A 13,512-nucleotide genomic window follows, 5' to 3' on the forward strand; every position below is an offset into this window, starting at 1 on the left:
ATCTATTATTTCATGGCTTCTTCCTCCTTTGGGGTTTTAGAACACTCAAGGAAGTACGTCCTGAAATGTTTCATGTTTTCTTTTCTTCACTTACGCACATTTTGTTTTGTATTCTAAAAACTATGATAATGCAACATTCATGATAAGGTATGTGGCTCAGAGTGACTGATAGCTGTCACGTCCCACACCTGCATGAACATGCGTTACCATGATGCCCAGGGTTCATAGTGTATGACACTGTGCCTTGCAATCACTTGTTTTCCTGTGTGTCCCCTACACGGTGAGGGTAGGAACCATGTTCTGATTGTCTTAAGTGCTTGGCACAATTCAAAAGATAGATTACTGGGATAATGCCTGGCATTCTAAGGTGGTCAAATAACTTAAGTTAGAATTAAGGTTTACCATGATCTAACTGTGTTCTAGGAAAAATCACTCACTCTTTCTGACCCTTAATTTCTTCGTCTGTACAGTGGGATTGCTTCTTTACTGCTGACTTAAAGGCATTGGTATGGGGCTCAAATTTCCCTGCTAATGCACCCGGGAAAGCAGTGGAGGATGGTCCAAGTCCTTGGGCCCTTGTACCAACACGGGAGACCTGGAAGAAGCTCCTGGCTCCTGGCTTCTGATAGGCCCAGCTCTGGTCATTGCGGCCATTTGGGGGAGTGAACCAGTGGATGGTAGACCTCTCTCTCTGTCTCTACCTCTCTCTGTAACTCTTTCTTTCTTTCTTTCTTTCTTTCTTTCTTTCTTTCTTTCTTTCTTTCTTTCTTTCTTTTTTTTTCTCTAAGATTTATTTATTTGCTTGAAAGGCAGAGTTATAGAAAGGCAAAGGCAGAGGCAGAGAGAGAAGCCTTCCATTTGCTGGTTCACTCCTCAGATGGCTGCAATGGCCGGAACTGTGCTGATCTGAAGCCAGGAGCCAGGGGCTCTTCTGGGTCTCCCACGTGGGTGCAGGGGCCCAAGGACTTGGGCCATCTTCTTCTGCCTTCCTAGGCCATAGCAGAGAGCTGGATCGGAAGTGGAGCAGCCGGGACTTGAACCGGTGCCCATATGGGATGCTGGTCCTGCAGGTAGTGGCTTTGCCAACTACAACACAGCACTGGCCCCTCTGCCTTTCAAATAAATAAAATAAATCTTTTAAAAAAAGAGATGGGCATACAAATACTTTCGTAAGAGACATAACAGAATGGTTATGAGAATTAAACAAGACATTTCTCAGTACAATTAGGTGTTCAACAGAAGGTAATTATATTTCCTGTGATAATGATATTATATAATAATAAATTGTAATATCAATCATATTATTACTAGTGATGATGTTTGCACTAACAGGTGCTGTCCTAAGAATTCATAAATATTAACTCTAATCCACATGCACTGATAAAGACTGTGCTGGCACAGGTTTACAACTGACACTCACAAGTAAATTATGCCTACGGGAAATGGCACAGCCAGGTTATGAATGCAAACAGTCTGATTCTAGAACCAGCTTTAACAACCACATTATACCACTAATGACTTTCTGCCCCAGGATACTCTTATGGACCTAGTGTCTCAATGAAATGAGTGTCACTTGTTTGGATGGTTCAGGAGACAGTCACCCTATGGTGGCTCCAAATAGGTAACCAGTATGAAGTCTCACAGAATGAGTTTGTGTCCACTAGGTGGCATTGCTGTTTCAACAAAATGTGAACCAAGACCATATTTAGGCTTGGGAGTTCGCTAAGTTGAAAGCACTCACAGTGCTTTTCTGAAGGACAACACCTCCAAGACGAATGGTGTCTTGAAATAACTAAGACCAAAATGTGAAAATTCATTTTGCATGTCAATATCTGTACAGGAAATATGGATAAATTTCGAGATTAACTAGTCTGGTTTTACCAGTTTTAGGAGAAGAGATTGAGGGACAGAGAGGAAAAGTGACTTGTCTAAGGTAAACTAGACCTGAAATTTGTGGCTATGGTCTCTTTCCATAGTACTTCCTACTGCTGCTAAATTACAAAAAAACCTGATTTTAACCATTAGAATATTTTCCTTTTGGATACAGGGCAGAAGAGAACTGGGGCCGGCGCCGCGGCTCACTAGGCTAATCCTCCGTCTTGTGGCGCCAGCACACGGGGTTCTAGTCCCGGTCGGGGCGCCGGATTCTGTCCCGGTTGCCCCTCTTCCAGGCCAGCTCTCTGCTGTGGCCAGGGAGTGCAGTGGAGGATGGCCCAAGTGCTTGGGACCTGCATCCCATGGGATACCAGGAGAAGCACCTGGCTCCTGCCTTCGGATCAGCGTGGTGCGCTGGCCGCAGGGGCCATTGGAGGGTGAACCAACGGCAAAAGGAAGACCTTTCTCTCTGTCTCTCTCACTATCCACTCTGCCTGTAAAAAAAAAAAAAAAAAAAAAAAAAAGAAGAGAACCGGAAAATTGGAAGGTTTTGTTTCACTAGGATTGAAATGCATATTCCAAATCAGTAACAGACGCAGGAGCTTAGACACTAAGTAATATCAATTTAAAAATTATTACCTTTTCCTTTATTTTTTTTTAACATGCCCTCCTGGAAAGATTGAGTAACTCTACTTGAACAGACTGTCTCTATTAGTAGACAATGTAGTTTTGATTAATGAGCTCAAGCCAGGTAGCAGGTTAATGGTGAGTACAAGGACTCTAGAGTCAGATTCTTGGCTGTATCGTTTAATAACTACAGGACACTAGGAAGTTGTGAGGCTTTGCTAAACTTTTGTTTCTGCATCTGTGAAATGGGAATGATATTTCTACTTATCTTTTAAGGTGTTTGTGAAAAGTAAATGTGTGAAGTGCCTGTGAGACAGTAAAAACAAGGTTAAAATTATCAAAATTAACTGAATGTTTTTGTTACTACAGTTGATGTTGAGTTTTCTGCATTCCTCAGTTGTGAAGGTCAGCTTTACTCACTGTCTCATGCTGAATTGCCAAAAGGAAGAAATGTAGCATTTCAAGCTTCTAACTGTGTAACATCCCATTTCATCAACCCCCTGGCACAAGTAGCTAAGAATATGGCTGTGTATTTCATTATGTGTACCCAGAAACTTAATTTAAAGCACTTGTAGGCTTTAGGCTCCCATTCGCAGGTTAAACAACAGGGAAGGTGAACTAAGCACGCAGCATACAAATAATAATCACTAAGAGCCACGGAGCGTTTGCTGAGGGCCAAACGTGGCTATGTTTTACGAGCACTAACTCAATTTTAATTCTTACAATATCCTGTGAACTACAAGCTCATACTTCTCCCTTTTTAAATATGAGAAAACTGGGCTTGAGAAACTTGCTACAATTTAAATAAAAAGCCACAGGGCCGGCTGTTGAACTCCAGTTGTGGTTCTTAACCACCCTGGTCTCCGACCTCCTGGGGTGGTATGTGAGGGTGATTCCAAAAGCTCCTGAGCTCCAGGCTGCTTCCCCCTGTACACTGAACCACCAATGACACCGGGGAAGCTACTGTTTGTTTACTTCTAGGCGATTGATAACATGATACTGTGCTTCACAGGAGGGTCACGTGTTAAACCTACACTCACATTTTTTATGGCAGTTAGTCAATGAGATTAACTGGTTAAACCTTTAATGGACTCTTAACAGGTAAAAGAAAGCTGCAAGGACAGTGTAGAAGAGAGCTTGCTTAGGATAGAGTCTTGAAGATCGTTTAGGAATTGAATGACGCTGTACCCAAAAGAGGATCAGGTTGCTGATGCAATCATGCCCGTGACAAGCTTATTTGTGGCTCTAGTGTTCTGTAACACTACGGACCACACTCTTTTTCTTTGCTGTAATCCAGAATCCCATATGGAATTCTTGAATTTAGATTTACAAAAGCCTTCATAGTCTTCAGGTCTACCCAGCCCTTGCGTTTATAAAGAAGGGAACTTAGGCCCCATCTGCTTAAATTTTACCCCAGTTATCTTCCAGGGAGAGTTGGAGCCCTGTTCATTTGATCATTTCACACTGTTTCTCTATCCCTTAGCTATTTTACTTCGAATAGCTTCACTTTGAATAGTTGATGGGATTTCTGTGTTTATACCAATAACATTTTCCCTCAGTGAGAACCCAAATTCAACAGATAGCATCTGTTCTTTACAGATCTCATCTTACTATTTATAATTTCTTCTTTCTTCCTTTACTTGAAATAAACTTTTATGGGGCACAGGAACAATGACATTTATTAGAATATATTTTAAAACCTATTTATTTCCTCAGCAGATGCCAGGAATTCAGTTTAGATCTAAGAAAACGGCCCTCCTTAATACAACCAACACAACGTCCAAAAGTATTTCCAAAAATGAGCTTGCAGGAGATTCCACTTACCAATTTCAGTCATGGTTATTCCTGGAGCTAATTGTCCATTGTTGAAGGAGCTATAGGTAAACAAGTTGGGTACAGATGTGAGGTCATAGATGGGTTCTTGCTTTATTTGTTTGATTCCAGTCATGTCAAGTCCTGACTGATCAGGGGATGGCTGGCCAGAATCTACATTGTAATACCCCTCGGACTTGGGCAGGTCAATGACGTGCCCATTGGCGTAAGTGCCGCTGGTCTCGTTGTTCAGGCTGCTCAGGCCGTTGCTGATGCTGCTGCTGTACACCCTGGCCAGGGCCTCGGCCTCCCCACTCTGCTGCTGCCGCTGCTCCTGCAGCCGCTGCTGGTGCTTCTGCACCTCAGCATACAGGCTGTCCCTTTGCTTCTTAGACATCCTCCCAAATTTCACAGCTGGGGCAGAGAGAAAAACAGAGAACAGCACTTGTTATCATTCTCGTTAGCCAACTCAGAGCCAGGTGGTCACCGATGGTTGTCCCCTCAACATCAAACACACAACTCCTTTGTGCTGTAACCTCGGAGTCCATTCATCTGCACTCCATGTTTGGTGAAAAGTGGATTCAGAAGTTGCTTGTACCAGTTTCTGTCCATGGTGAGAACTAAACTCAAGCTAAGAAGAAATGTAAAAAGTATGTAACAAAAAACAAACAAACAAACAAAACTATGAAACACCCATAGTATCTGCAATTAAAATATCAACCAAAATTCATTATTAATCTTACTCAAAGTATTAATATTACTAGATTACCAGATAGGGCCCTACTATTCCACTTGCAGGCTTTTTTTTTTTTTTTTTTTTAAATAGCATATTGAGTAAGACCAAAGATGTGGGGCTAGGGATAAATATAATTTTAAGTCAACCCATCATTTGTCTTCATTTGGCTTTTGAGATCAAATAATAATAATCTTTGAAAAAAAATAGCAATTTTATGCTTCCAATGCCCAGAAAGTAAGTCAACAACAGCTATTTTTCCTCATTCTACCACCTGCAATTTTTTTCTTCAAAAATTTGTGTTAACATGTGAATACTTGTTCACTTTTATGGGACATAGTGTAATATTTCAGCACATTTGCACAATATAAACCTAGCTATTTTGTTTCTACCAGAAACATCCTCAGTAATTCTGGGGAAAATTGAGGCAGAGGTTCTGGGAGAACAGAGTAGTAACAGGCAGATGATTTTGTTTGAATGTGTTGTTTCTTAACTTATGGAACTCCACCTCCTGAACTCTTAGATTTTGACATTTCCCTTCACATGTTGTCCACTCTCTCTATGGGATGAATATCCCAAGTCGTGGGGCTACCTCTTCGGAATCTGCAAGCACTGGTTGGCACGTGTCAGTGGGGGGGACTAACAGTCACGCAACCTTGGAGGCTCCCCTCTGAGTTTTGGTTGTGTTTTTCTTTTGTGACAGTGTTCATTCACTTGTTGGTGTAGAGAGCTCTGAGAATGTAGGAAGAAGGAAGTGGAAGGTAGAAACAAATTGAATTCCTGGATGTAGTCGCTAAGGCCGGGGCTTTTTTGAGAATAAGTAAACGGTGAAGTGCTTAAGAACTCTAGCACAAAGGGTCCACAAAGGAGACTCCTGCTGTGAGAAAGCTGCTGTTCGCCCTCATAATATTCCTCCGAAATTAATTTTCTACTTCCATTGGGTACAGGCTACCAAATTTTGTCTGAGTATAGGCTGTTCAAAAGGGAGACCACAGTTCCCAGCCCCCTCACTAGTAGGTGTGGCTATGAGATTAAGTTCTGACGAACAGGAAGTAAATGGAAGTGTTGTACATACTTCCAGGTATTGGGGCATGGCTCTTTGCTTCCTTTGATGCCTACTGGATTTGAACAATTTCTCCTTAATCTTTCTTAAATCTACATTCTGGCCTTCTATGCTGACTAAGTAGGAAAATAAAGTGGTAATTATCCAGTAATTCTTCTCAGCGAAGACAAGCAAACTGATTAATTCATACCAAACTCCCCTTTCCACCTCAGTTGTTGCTCTTATAGAATCTTGAATCATTTATATCATTGTGTTTAACTTTGTTTGTAGAGACGCTGCTGTGATTAGATTCTGTTTCTTAGAGACAAATTTGTTTGCTTACTAATCACAGTGACATTTTCAGTTTCTCTGTGGACAAAATTCAACAGTAACTTTTTGGGAAAGTTTTCTATGCACCTTTCTATTACATCTTTCCAAAAAATTTACTCAATATTATTGTCTAGAGAAAAGCATTTTTATTTAGGAGAAAATAAAAATTATAAATATTGATTGAGAAAGGACACTTGTCCTTTCCCCAGGAAAGTAATGTGCTGTGTTTCTCTGTTTGCAGATCTTCCTTTGCAAGTATTCATGGAAATTCAGAACAGCTCTTTGCTGCAGAGCTACGCATGTGACAAGATCTGTACCTCTCGCTATAGATTTAGACTTTGTTTTCACCTTGGTAGATCTACTTTCTGACTTATTTTAGCACGATAGTTTGAGTTGGGATGGGCATTTGGCACAACATCACTTGGGATGACCACATCCCATGTCCAGGTGCCTGGATTTAAGTCACAGCTCTGCTTCTGACTCTGGATTCCTGCTAATGTGCACCCTGGGAGGCAGCAGGTAACTGCCACCCACGGTGGGGGCACCCATATTGAGTTTCTGGCTTCTGGCTTCAGCGTGGCCCAGCCCCTGACTGTAGCAGGCATTTGGAGAAGGAATCAGCTGATGGAGGGTATCTATCTCTGTCTTTGTCTCTTTGCCTTCCAACTAAAGTGAAAATAAGTAAACATTTAAAAAATAGTTTTGCACTGATTTGTTTAAATTTTAGGGGAAATTAAAAATTGAGAATGAAAAACTCTTGAGTGTGGAGACAGAAATGTAGTAATCATTGCTTTAGTTTTCTATGTTCTTTAAATTTAGGTAAAATGTATTTTATGGCAGGTTGATTACATTAATGAACCTGATTCCTTTTGCTTATTTACATGATATTCCTCAATTTGCAGTGCTCTGTCATTTTTTTAAAAAAAGATTTATTTATTTGAGGGGTAGAGTTACAGAGAGTGAGAGGGAGAGACAGAAAAGTCTACCATTTGTTGGTTCACTCCCCAAATGGCTGCAATGGCTGGAGCTGTGTCGATCTGAAGTCAGGAGCCAGGAGATTCTTTCTGGTCTCCCACGCAGGCCCAAGCTCCTGGGGCATCTCCTACTGCCTTCCCAGGCCACAGCAGAGAGCTGGATTGGAAGAGGAGCAGCCAGGACTAGAACTGGTGCTCATATGGGATGCTGGCATTTCAGGTGGAGACTTAACCCACAGCGCCACAATACTGCCCTTGGTGCTCTGTCATTCCGACAGATGTCCTCTCTACTCTTTGACTCAGGGTCACATGACCTGTCCTGGCACATGTGATATTTACAAATGCAACACAGAGGCTTGAAAGGGGCTTAAATGATTGGGCATCTCACCGTGACAAGGACATGCCTGAGCTAGCTTGCTGAAGAATCAGATATATGAGAAGTAGAGCCAAGCCTCTGCTGTTATCCAAGGCAAGGCCATCTGTGACCCTCAGAGCCACAGAACTAACCTGTAGCTGAGGTGTGCAGAATTCTGCTGTTAACTATGGACCACCTAATCAACATGAACAATGTCAAAAAGCATACAACCAAAACCTCTGCCCTGGAAAACACCTGAAAATGCAAGAAGGGAAAGATGGACCTTTTTAAAGAAATCAATTTAGATCACTAAGTGACTGGAATGTTTTCAAAGAAACAACTTAAAGCTCTACTACAGTTCAGAGTTATCAGGTTTCATCCTAAATTGAGAAGTTCACTGACAATGACCGTAATAATTTTCTAGAATGAATTTCCATTCATTTCAGAAATGATGTGTGCTTCAGTTTTATACTTCCTTCATGCAATAACAGTGGTGACATATTTGGAAAAAATTACAGTACATGGCAAAAATGCAACTATTGAGCTTCTGTGGCATATAGATAACTCCTTGTCATTATTTATAAATCTATTTGTTGTATTCGTAAGTCTATTTTAACAAAGGCTGTGATACTATTATATTTCCAAGTATTAGCAGTCTTCTGGTCATTATTCATTAACAAGAATGGCACATATTTTGAGCGTTTGTCCCTCTCAGTCTTGAATTATTCTATACTGACATTCACTTGAGGGTAGAGGCAGCCTCTTGTTAGACTGCTACCACTTACAGAAGCCAGCACAATTCCATATACAATGCAACTGCTTTATACATATTTGATGGTGATGGTGTTTGCTCAAGATATGCTCTTAACCTTCATTTCGATTGCACGCTAGTTAGGAATAATTTTATGCAAAAAGTATCAGAAATCATTTTATGTTTATTTGGATTGTGGGATTCTAAATGGAATAGAAATTTTTGTAGTGATTCCAGGATAAAATTGCTACTCCTTCAAAGATTTCTACTTAGTACTGCCTCACACTTGGATGCCAGTTTTTGTTTAAAAGAATCCAACTGTACAACTCTCATCTATGGCTTCCTATAGTAACTTTGAAAATTGTTTAATCCATCTCTGGTTGTAAAGTTCTTGTTTAATGATGAAACTGGTCTTAATTTAACTCTTCAGCTTCAGAAATGTGTTTGTTTTATTAGTGCTCTAAGCTTTGTGTTAGAAATGTGTTCCAATTTACCTAATCCCTTCTCATTTTCTTCCTTGTCCTCCTCTTCCATCTTTTCTTTCTCTTCTTCTTCGTCCTCCTCTTCCTCACCTTCTCCTTCCCCTTCCCATTTTTCTTTTCTTTTTTCTTCTTCCTTCCTTCTTTTCTTCTTTCTTTTCCTTCACTCCCTTCCTCCCTCCTTTCCTTCCTTATTTCCTTGCATCTCTCCTCCTTTCTTTTCTTTGCAGGAGTTCCTGAGCTGATGGAACGTTCTTTATTTATTCCACTATGGTAGTGGAATATGTGTCTATTGAGCCTTTTAAATATAGATAGTGTGGCTGGAGAACTGAATTTTAAATTTAATTTTACTTTGATGATTCGAACATTGCATTGACATGTGGGTTAGACAATACAGCTCTGGATAGAAGAAACTCAATCTTTGAAACCTGTCCCTCTAGGGATGTTTTGTTTTCTCATAGAGGCATGCCATTTAGTAGGATACATTCCAGATTTTTGCAAGGTGAATATCATATTTTCTCTTTTAGACTTGGTTTCTTTCTAATAATATCAAACAGCTTTTCTGTTTTTTCTTTTTCTAGTTGCACAATTTACAACTGAGGATTCCTTTGTGAAAACTTCAGTTAAAATAACATTTATGAAAGGTGAAAGGTCTACATAAAAGACATAAAAGATGGTGGAGAAGAATCAGTGGGCACATTCATGATATCATTTCATACACACATACACACACATATACTTACCTTTTAATAAATATGAACACTCAGGTGTATGTATTTCAAGAGGATTTGGTTTGTGACTCTTAGAGCTAAATTTGAACAAATCTGTTATTGCTGACTTTGATGACTACACATATATGTGCCCTGGCTAATTAACCAGTATAAAAGTAGAAATTCATGAGAGAATGAAAATCTAGTGATCTCAATAGTTTTATTAAGCTAGCTACTAGTAGCCATGCTGTTTCAGTGACCAGATATGGTGAATCAACTCTTGTTGGAGCCAGGCTTAACTGACAGAGAGTCAGTGCATATGCCCCAATGAAAATACCACTTTATCTTTGAGGGGAGCCAAGGGGTTTAGAAAGAAGGTAAGTGGGAGGACATCTTACCTCAACTACTGGTACCATGCTGAAGCACTTTGGAAATAATTGCTTAGTCGGTAGGAGGTAAGGATATAAATGTCAGGAGAAGCCCTACCTCTCATTCTAGAGCCCTTACTAGACATAGCTAATTAACCACAACTTATGAATTTTTGATTTCTTCAATACCACATTCAAGACATTATTTATCAATAGAAGATAAAACCTAGCCAATTTTACTGGTAGTTGCCTAATTTATTAGGTAGAAGTTACTCTTTGTAACCAAGATTCAGCACCTATGACATAAAGAAGGCTTCTTTTTTTTCCTTAGAATCACATTTTTTTTCCTTCTTAAGCCCTTTCTCCACATTCCCAACCACCACTCCTCTCCTGGGTCATTTCCCCTTCTGATTAGCTTGCATAAGACATGCTTGAGAGGCATGTGGTAAGATGTCCCTGGCAGTGTCAGGAAGCCGTTGGACCTTTAGTCAAAACTGATCCTTAGACTTACTACTCAGTGTCCTTGTACACTACCTTCTTTCATTCACACAGAGGTTTATGTGCTATAGTATATTTCTTCCCCCTTGAGAACAGATTGTGGCTCTATCCATTAAATAGCCTCCTACCTTTCCAACACATTTTTTTTTTATGTTGTAGGATTCATTCAGTCTCCCAGATCTTGTGGATTGATGGCACTGAGACTGCTCAGTCTGCATGGACCCTATGTTCATCCATTCCCCATGGTTCTCTTCACCAGCACAGACCTACAAGATCAGCCTTTCTAGAAGAGATATTCTCTTTTGTTGTAGGAAGAAGTAACACAAACAAATACATGGCTTATCTCTTTGCAGTTATTAATGGGGCTTTTAAGAGACTGTCAATTAATATGCTGCCTCCAAACAGGAGAAAATCAGAAGTAAACAAGATACAACAAAAACAAATAAAAGAAAAAAAAATCAGTGGGTTAATAGGAAAGTTTTAGAAACTTCATCACTGGTGATTTAGAAGTACTGAATAAATTGAAGGATTCAAGTTCAATTTTTTTTTTGTAAAATTTGTCTTATAGGTGCACACTTGTGCAAGACAAGTATAAATGGCTTGGGACTTAATGAAAAGGTAAATAAATGAACAGCTCGCAACACCCCTATATAATAAGGTTCAGTACCTACAATTATCTATCATTCTTTGAAACTTAAGGAAGTTTCTTTTGTGTTTTGTTTTGTTTTGATCCATACCACCTTGAACATCACTGAAGGGAACATGATCAGAGGCACAGAACCCATAGAGAGAGTGAAGTATCAAGGATACTGCCTGTTTTTCAGGCTCCAGGCAGAAAATAATTCAATGGATCATTCACCTGGTTACTTGCTTTAAACCATTGAACATACAGGAAGAACAAGCCAGAAATGGCTCCTGTACACAGGGACATTTAAAATCTGATACAGGAGAGCTGTGGCCAATGTCAGTAAGGGATGAGTTAATGTACATGTATGCCTAAAAATGGACATACAATTAGTAAAATTCATTGATAATATTGTTTGAGTTAATTTGTTCTCTTTCATTAATCAAAAGGCTCATCTGGGGAGTCAAGCCACCCATTTGGTTGGGTGTGAAGGTGGAGTGTGCACTTGAATTCCATTCTGAGTAGGACACCTACACAGTTTTGGACTTGAACTTCATCACAGCTCAATACACTATTGGTCCTTAATTGGGTGGTTATGACTAGTCAGCAAAGCTTTTGAGCTTCCTTATAGAAGCATATTCTCCTCCTTAGCATTTCCACACACAAAGAAATCTGTACACCAGTGAGGCCTACCTAGTGATCAGATGACACTGGTTTGTCTGAGACCTTCTAGTTCTGGCTCTGAAAGTGTCCTGTCCCAGAAAACTGCTCATTCACAGGCATCCTCAGAGGGGTGCTCACCTTCAACCTCGGCTCAGGTGGCTTTCACGCAACCTAGTTAGCACAGGCTGCTCCATGAACTATGGTAGTCTTCCATGTTTTCCTACTTTATAGGCAATACTATATTTTATATGTTCTTTCTTACCTCTTAATGCACTACTAGCACTATAGTTTTCTTTCCCTATTATCTCCAATTTCTTAATCTAGAGATCTTCCAGTAGCTTAAATAGATTTCAGCAAAACATGCATTTGAAAGTCCTTAAGTGAGAAATAGGAAGGTGATGCCTTACCATCTCTCGACATTCCTAGGGCAAGACACTTCTGTAGTCGGCAGTGTTGGCAACGGTTTCTGTTGGTTCTGTCAATTAAACAGTTTCTTTGCCTTGGGCAGGAGTAAGAGGCATTGTTCTGTTGGCTCCTCCTAAAGAAACCCTAAAGGGAGAAAGAGAAGGGGGAGAGAAACAGTATTACAAGAAGGAGAATGCAGTGAATATTAACATATGTTAAATTTGCCACATTTTCTACTGTGAATGTTAATAGTTTAATTTTTTTTTAAGGGAAAGAGTTTATTGGGGGAAACCCAATAGACTGGAGGGAAGGGGCAAAGAAGGAAAAGAGGGAGAAGGAGAGTGTAAGAGAGAGACAGAGATAGAGACAAGGGGTCAGGAGAGAGAGAAAGAAAGAGAGCCAGGTGTTTCAGGAACCTTCCTTTTAAAACCTTGCTGGGGGGTGGGCAGGGAAGTAGGAGCAGCGAATCCCATTAGGATGGGGGTGGAGCTTGACACAGGTGGTTGGGCCATGTGGCCACCTGGTTTCCAAAAGCTTAATTTTTAAAATTCTTTGGATATTGCTCCTTGGATAGCTTGCACAGGTTTTTGCTGGGGAAAATATATGTTATCAGTATATATATGAAAGTGTCATTCATTCATTCATTCATTCATTTAATGAATGTTTGCATAAAATCATTGAGGGGGCCGGAGCTGTGGTATAGCAGATAAAGCCACCGCCAGCAGTGCTGGCATCCCAAATGGGCACTGGTTCGAGTCCTGACTACTCTATTTCCCATCTAGCTCTCTGCTGTGGCCTGGGAAAGCAGTGGAAGACAGACCAAGTGTTTTGGCCCCTGAACCTGCAAGGGAGGTTCAGAAAAGGCTCCTGGCTCCTGGCTTCAGATCAGTGCAGCTGCAGCCATTGCAGCCATCTGGGGGGTGGACTAATGGATGGAAGACCTTTCTTTCTCTGCCTCTGCCTCTCTGTAACTATGCCTTTCAAATAAATAAATATTTTTATTAAAAAAAATTGTGAGCTTGCAGTTCTGGAAAAAAAACAAAAAACAAAAATCAAAAACTCTTGCTCCCACAGAGCAGTGGGGAGGGGGAAGGAGTGGGAAGCGCATGTGCTGTGGAGGTGGGAAACTCAAGGTCCTGCTAGCACTGGTGACACTGAGAGTGTGGGGTCAGTCAGTATCTGCTACTCTTTTCCTTGCTTGGAAGATGCATTTTCCCCATTTGAAATTTTTTTCTTTTTTTTTCTTTTTTATTTTTTGACAGGCA

The 13,512-nt window shown here is 40.4% G+C and overlaps 1 protein-coding gene and 1 long non-coding RNA gene across 4 annotated transcripts in view; one reads left to right on the forward strand and one right to left on the reverse strand.

The window, feature by feature from the left end:
• The window catches only part of RORB (RAR related orphan receptor B), a 234,269-nt gene that overhangs the window by 52,360 nt on the left and 168,397 nt on the right, over positions 1-13,512 (reverse strand). For both annotated transcript variants that reach the window (XM_017341876.3, XM_070050739.1), the window contains exons 3-4: positions 12,250-12,391; positions 4,327-4,728 (exon numbers count right to left, since the gene is read on the reverse strand). In XM_017341876.3, coding sequence (XP_017197365.2) covers positions 4,327-4,728; positions 12,250-12,391 — 544 coding nt within the window. The remainder of the gene's footprint in view (positions 1-4,326; positions 4,729-12,249; positions 12,392-13,512) is intronic.
• LOC103348268 (uncharacterized) overlaps positions 1-13,512 on the forward strand; it is a 70,930-nt gene that overhangs the window by 48,810 nt on the left and 8,608 nt on the right. The window contains exon 3 of one of the 2 annotated variants that reach the window (XR_007919768.2): positions 10,714-13,406. The exons of the other annotated variant lie outside the window; for it this stretch is intronic. This is a non-coding gene — a long non-coding RNA (uncharacterized lncRNA). Of the gene's footprint in view, positions 1-10,713; positions 13,407-13,512 lie in introns of those variants that run through there. 2 annotated transcript variants of the gene reach the window in all.

Source organism: Oryctolagus cuniculus, chromosome 1 (genome assembly GCF_964237555.1).
Source record: "Oryctolagus cuniculus chromosome 1, mOryCun1.1, whole genome shotgun sequence".
In the NCBI taxonomy this organism is placed as follows: Eukaryota; Metazoa; Chordata; class Mammalia; order Lagomorpha; family Leporidae; genus Oryctolagus; species Oryctolagus cuniculus.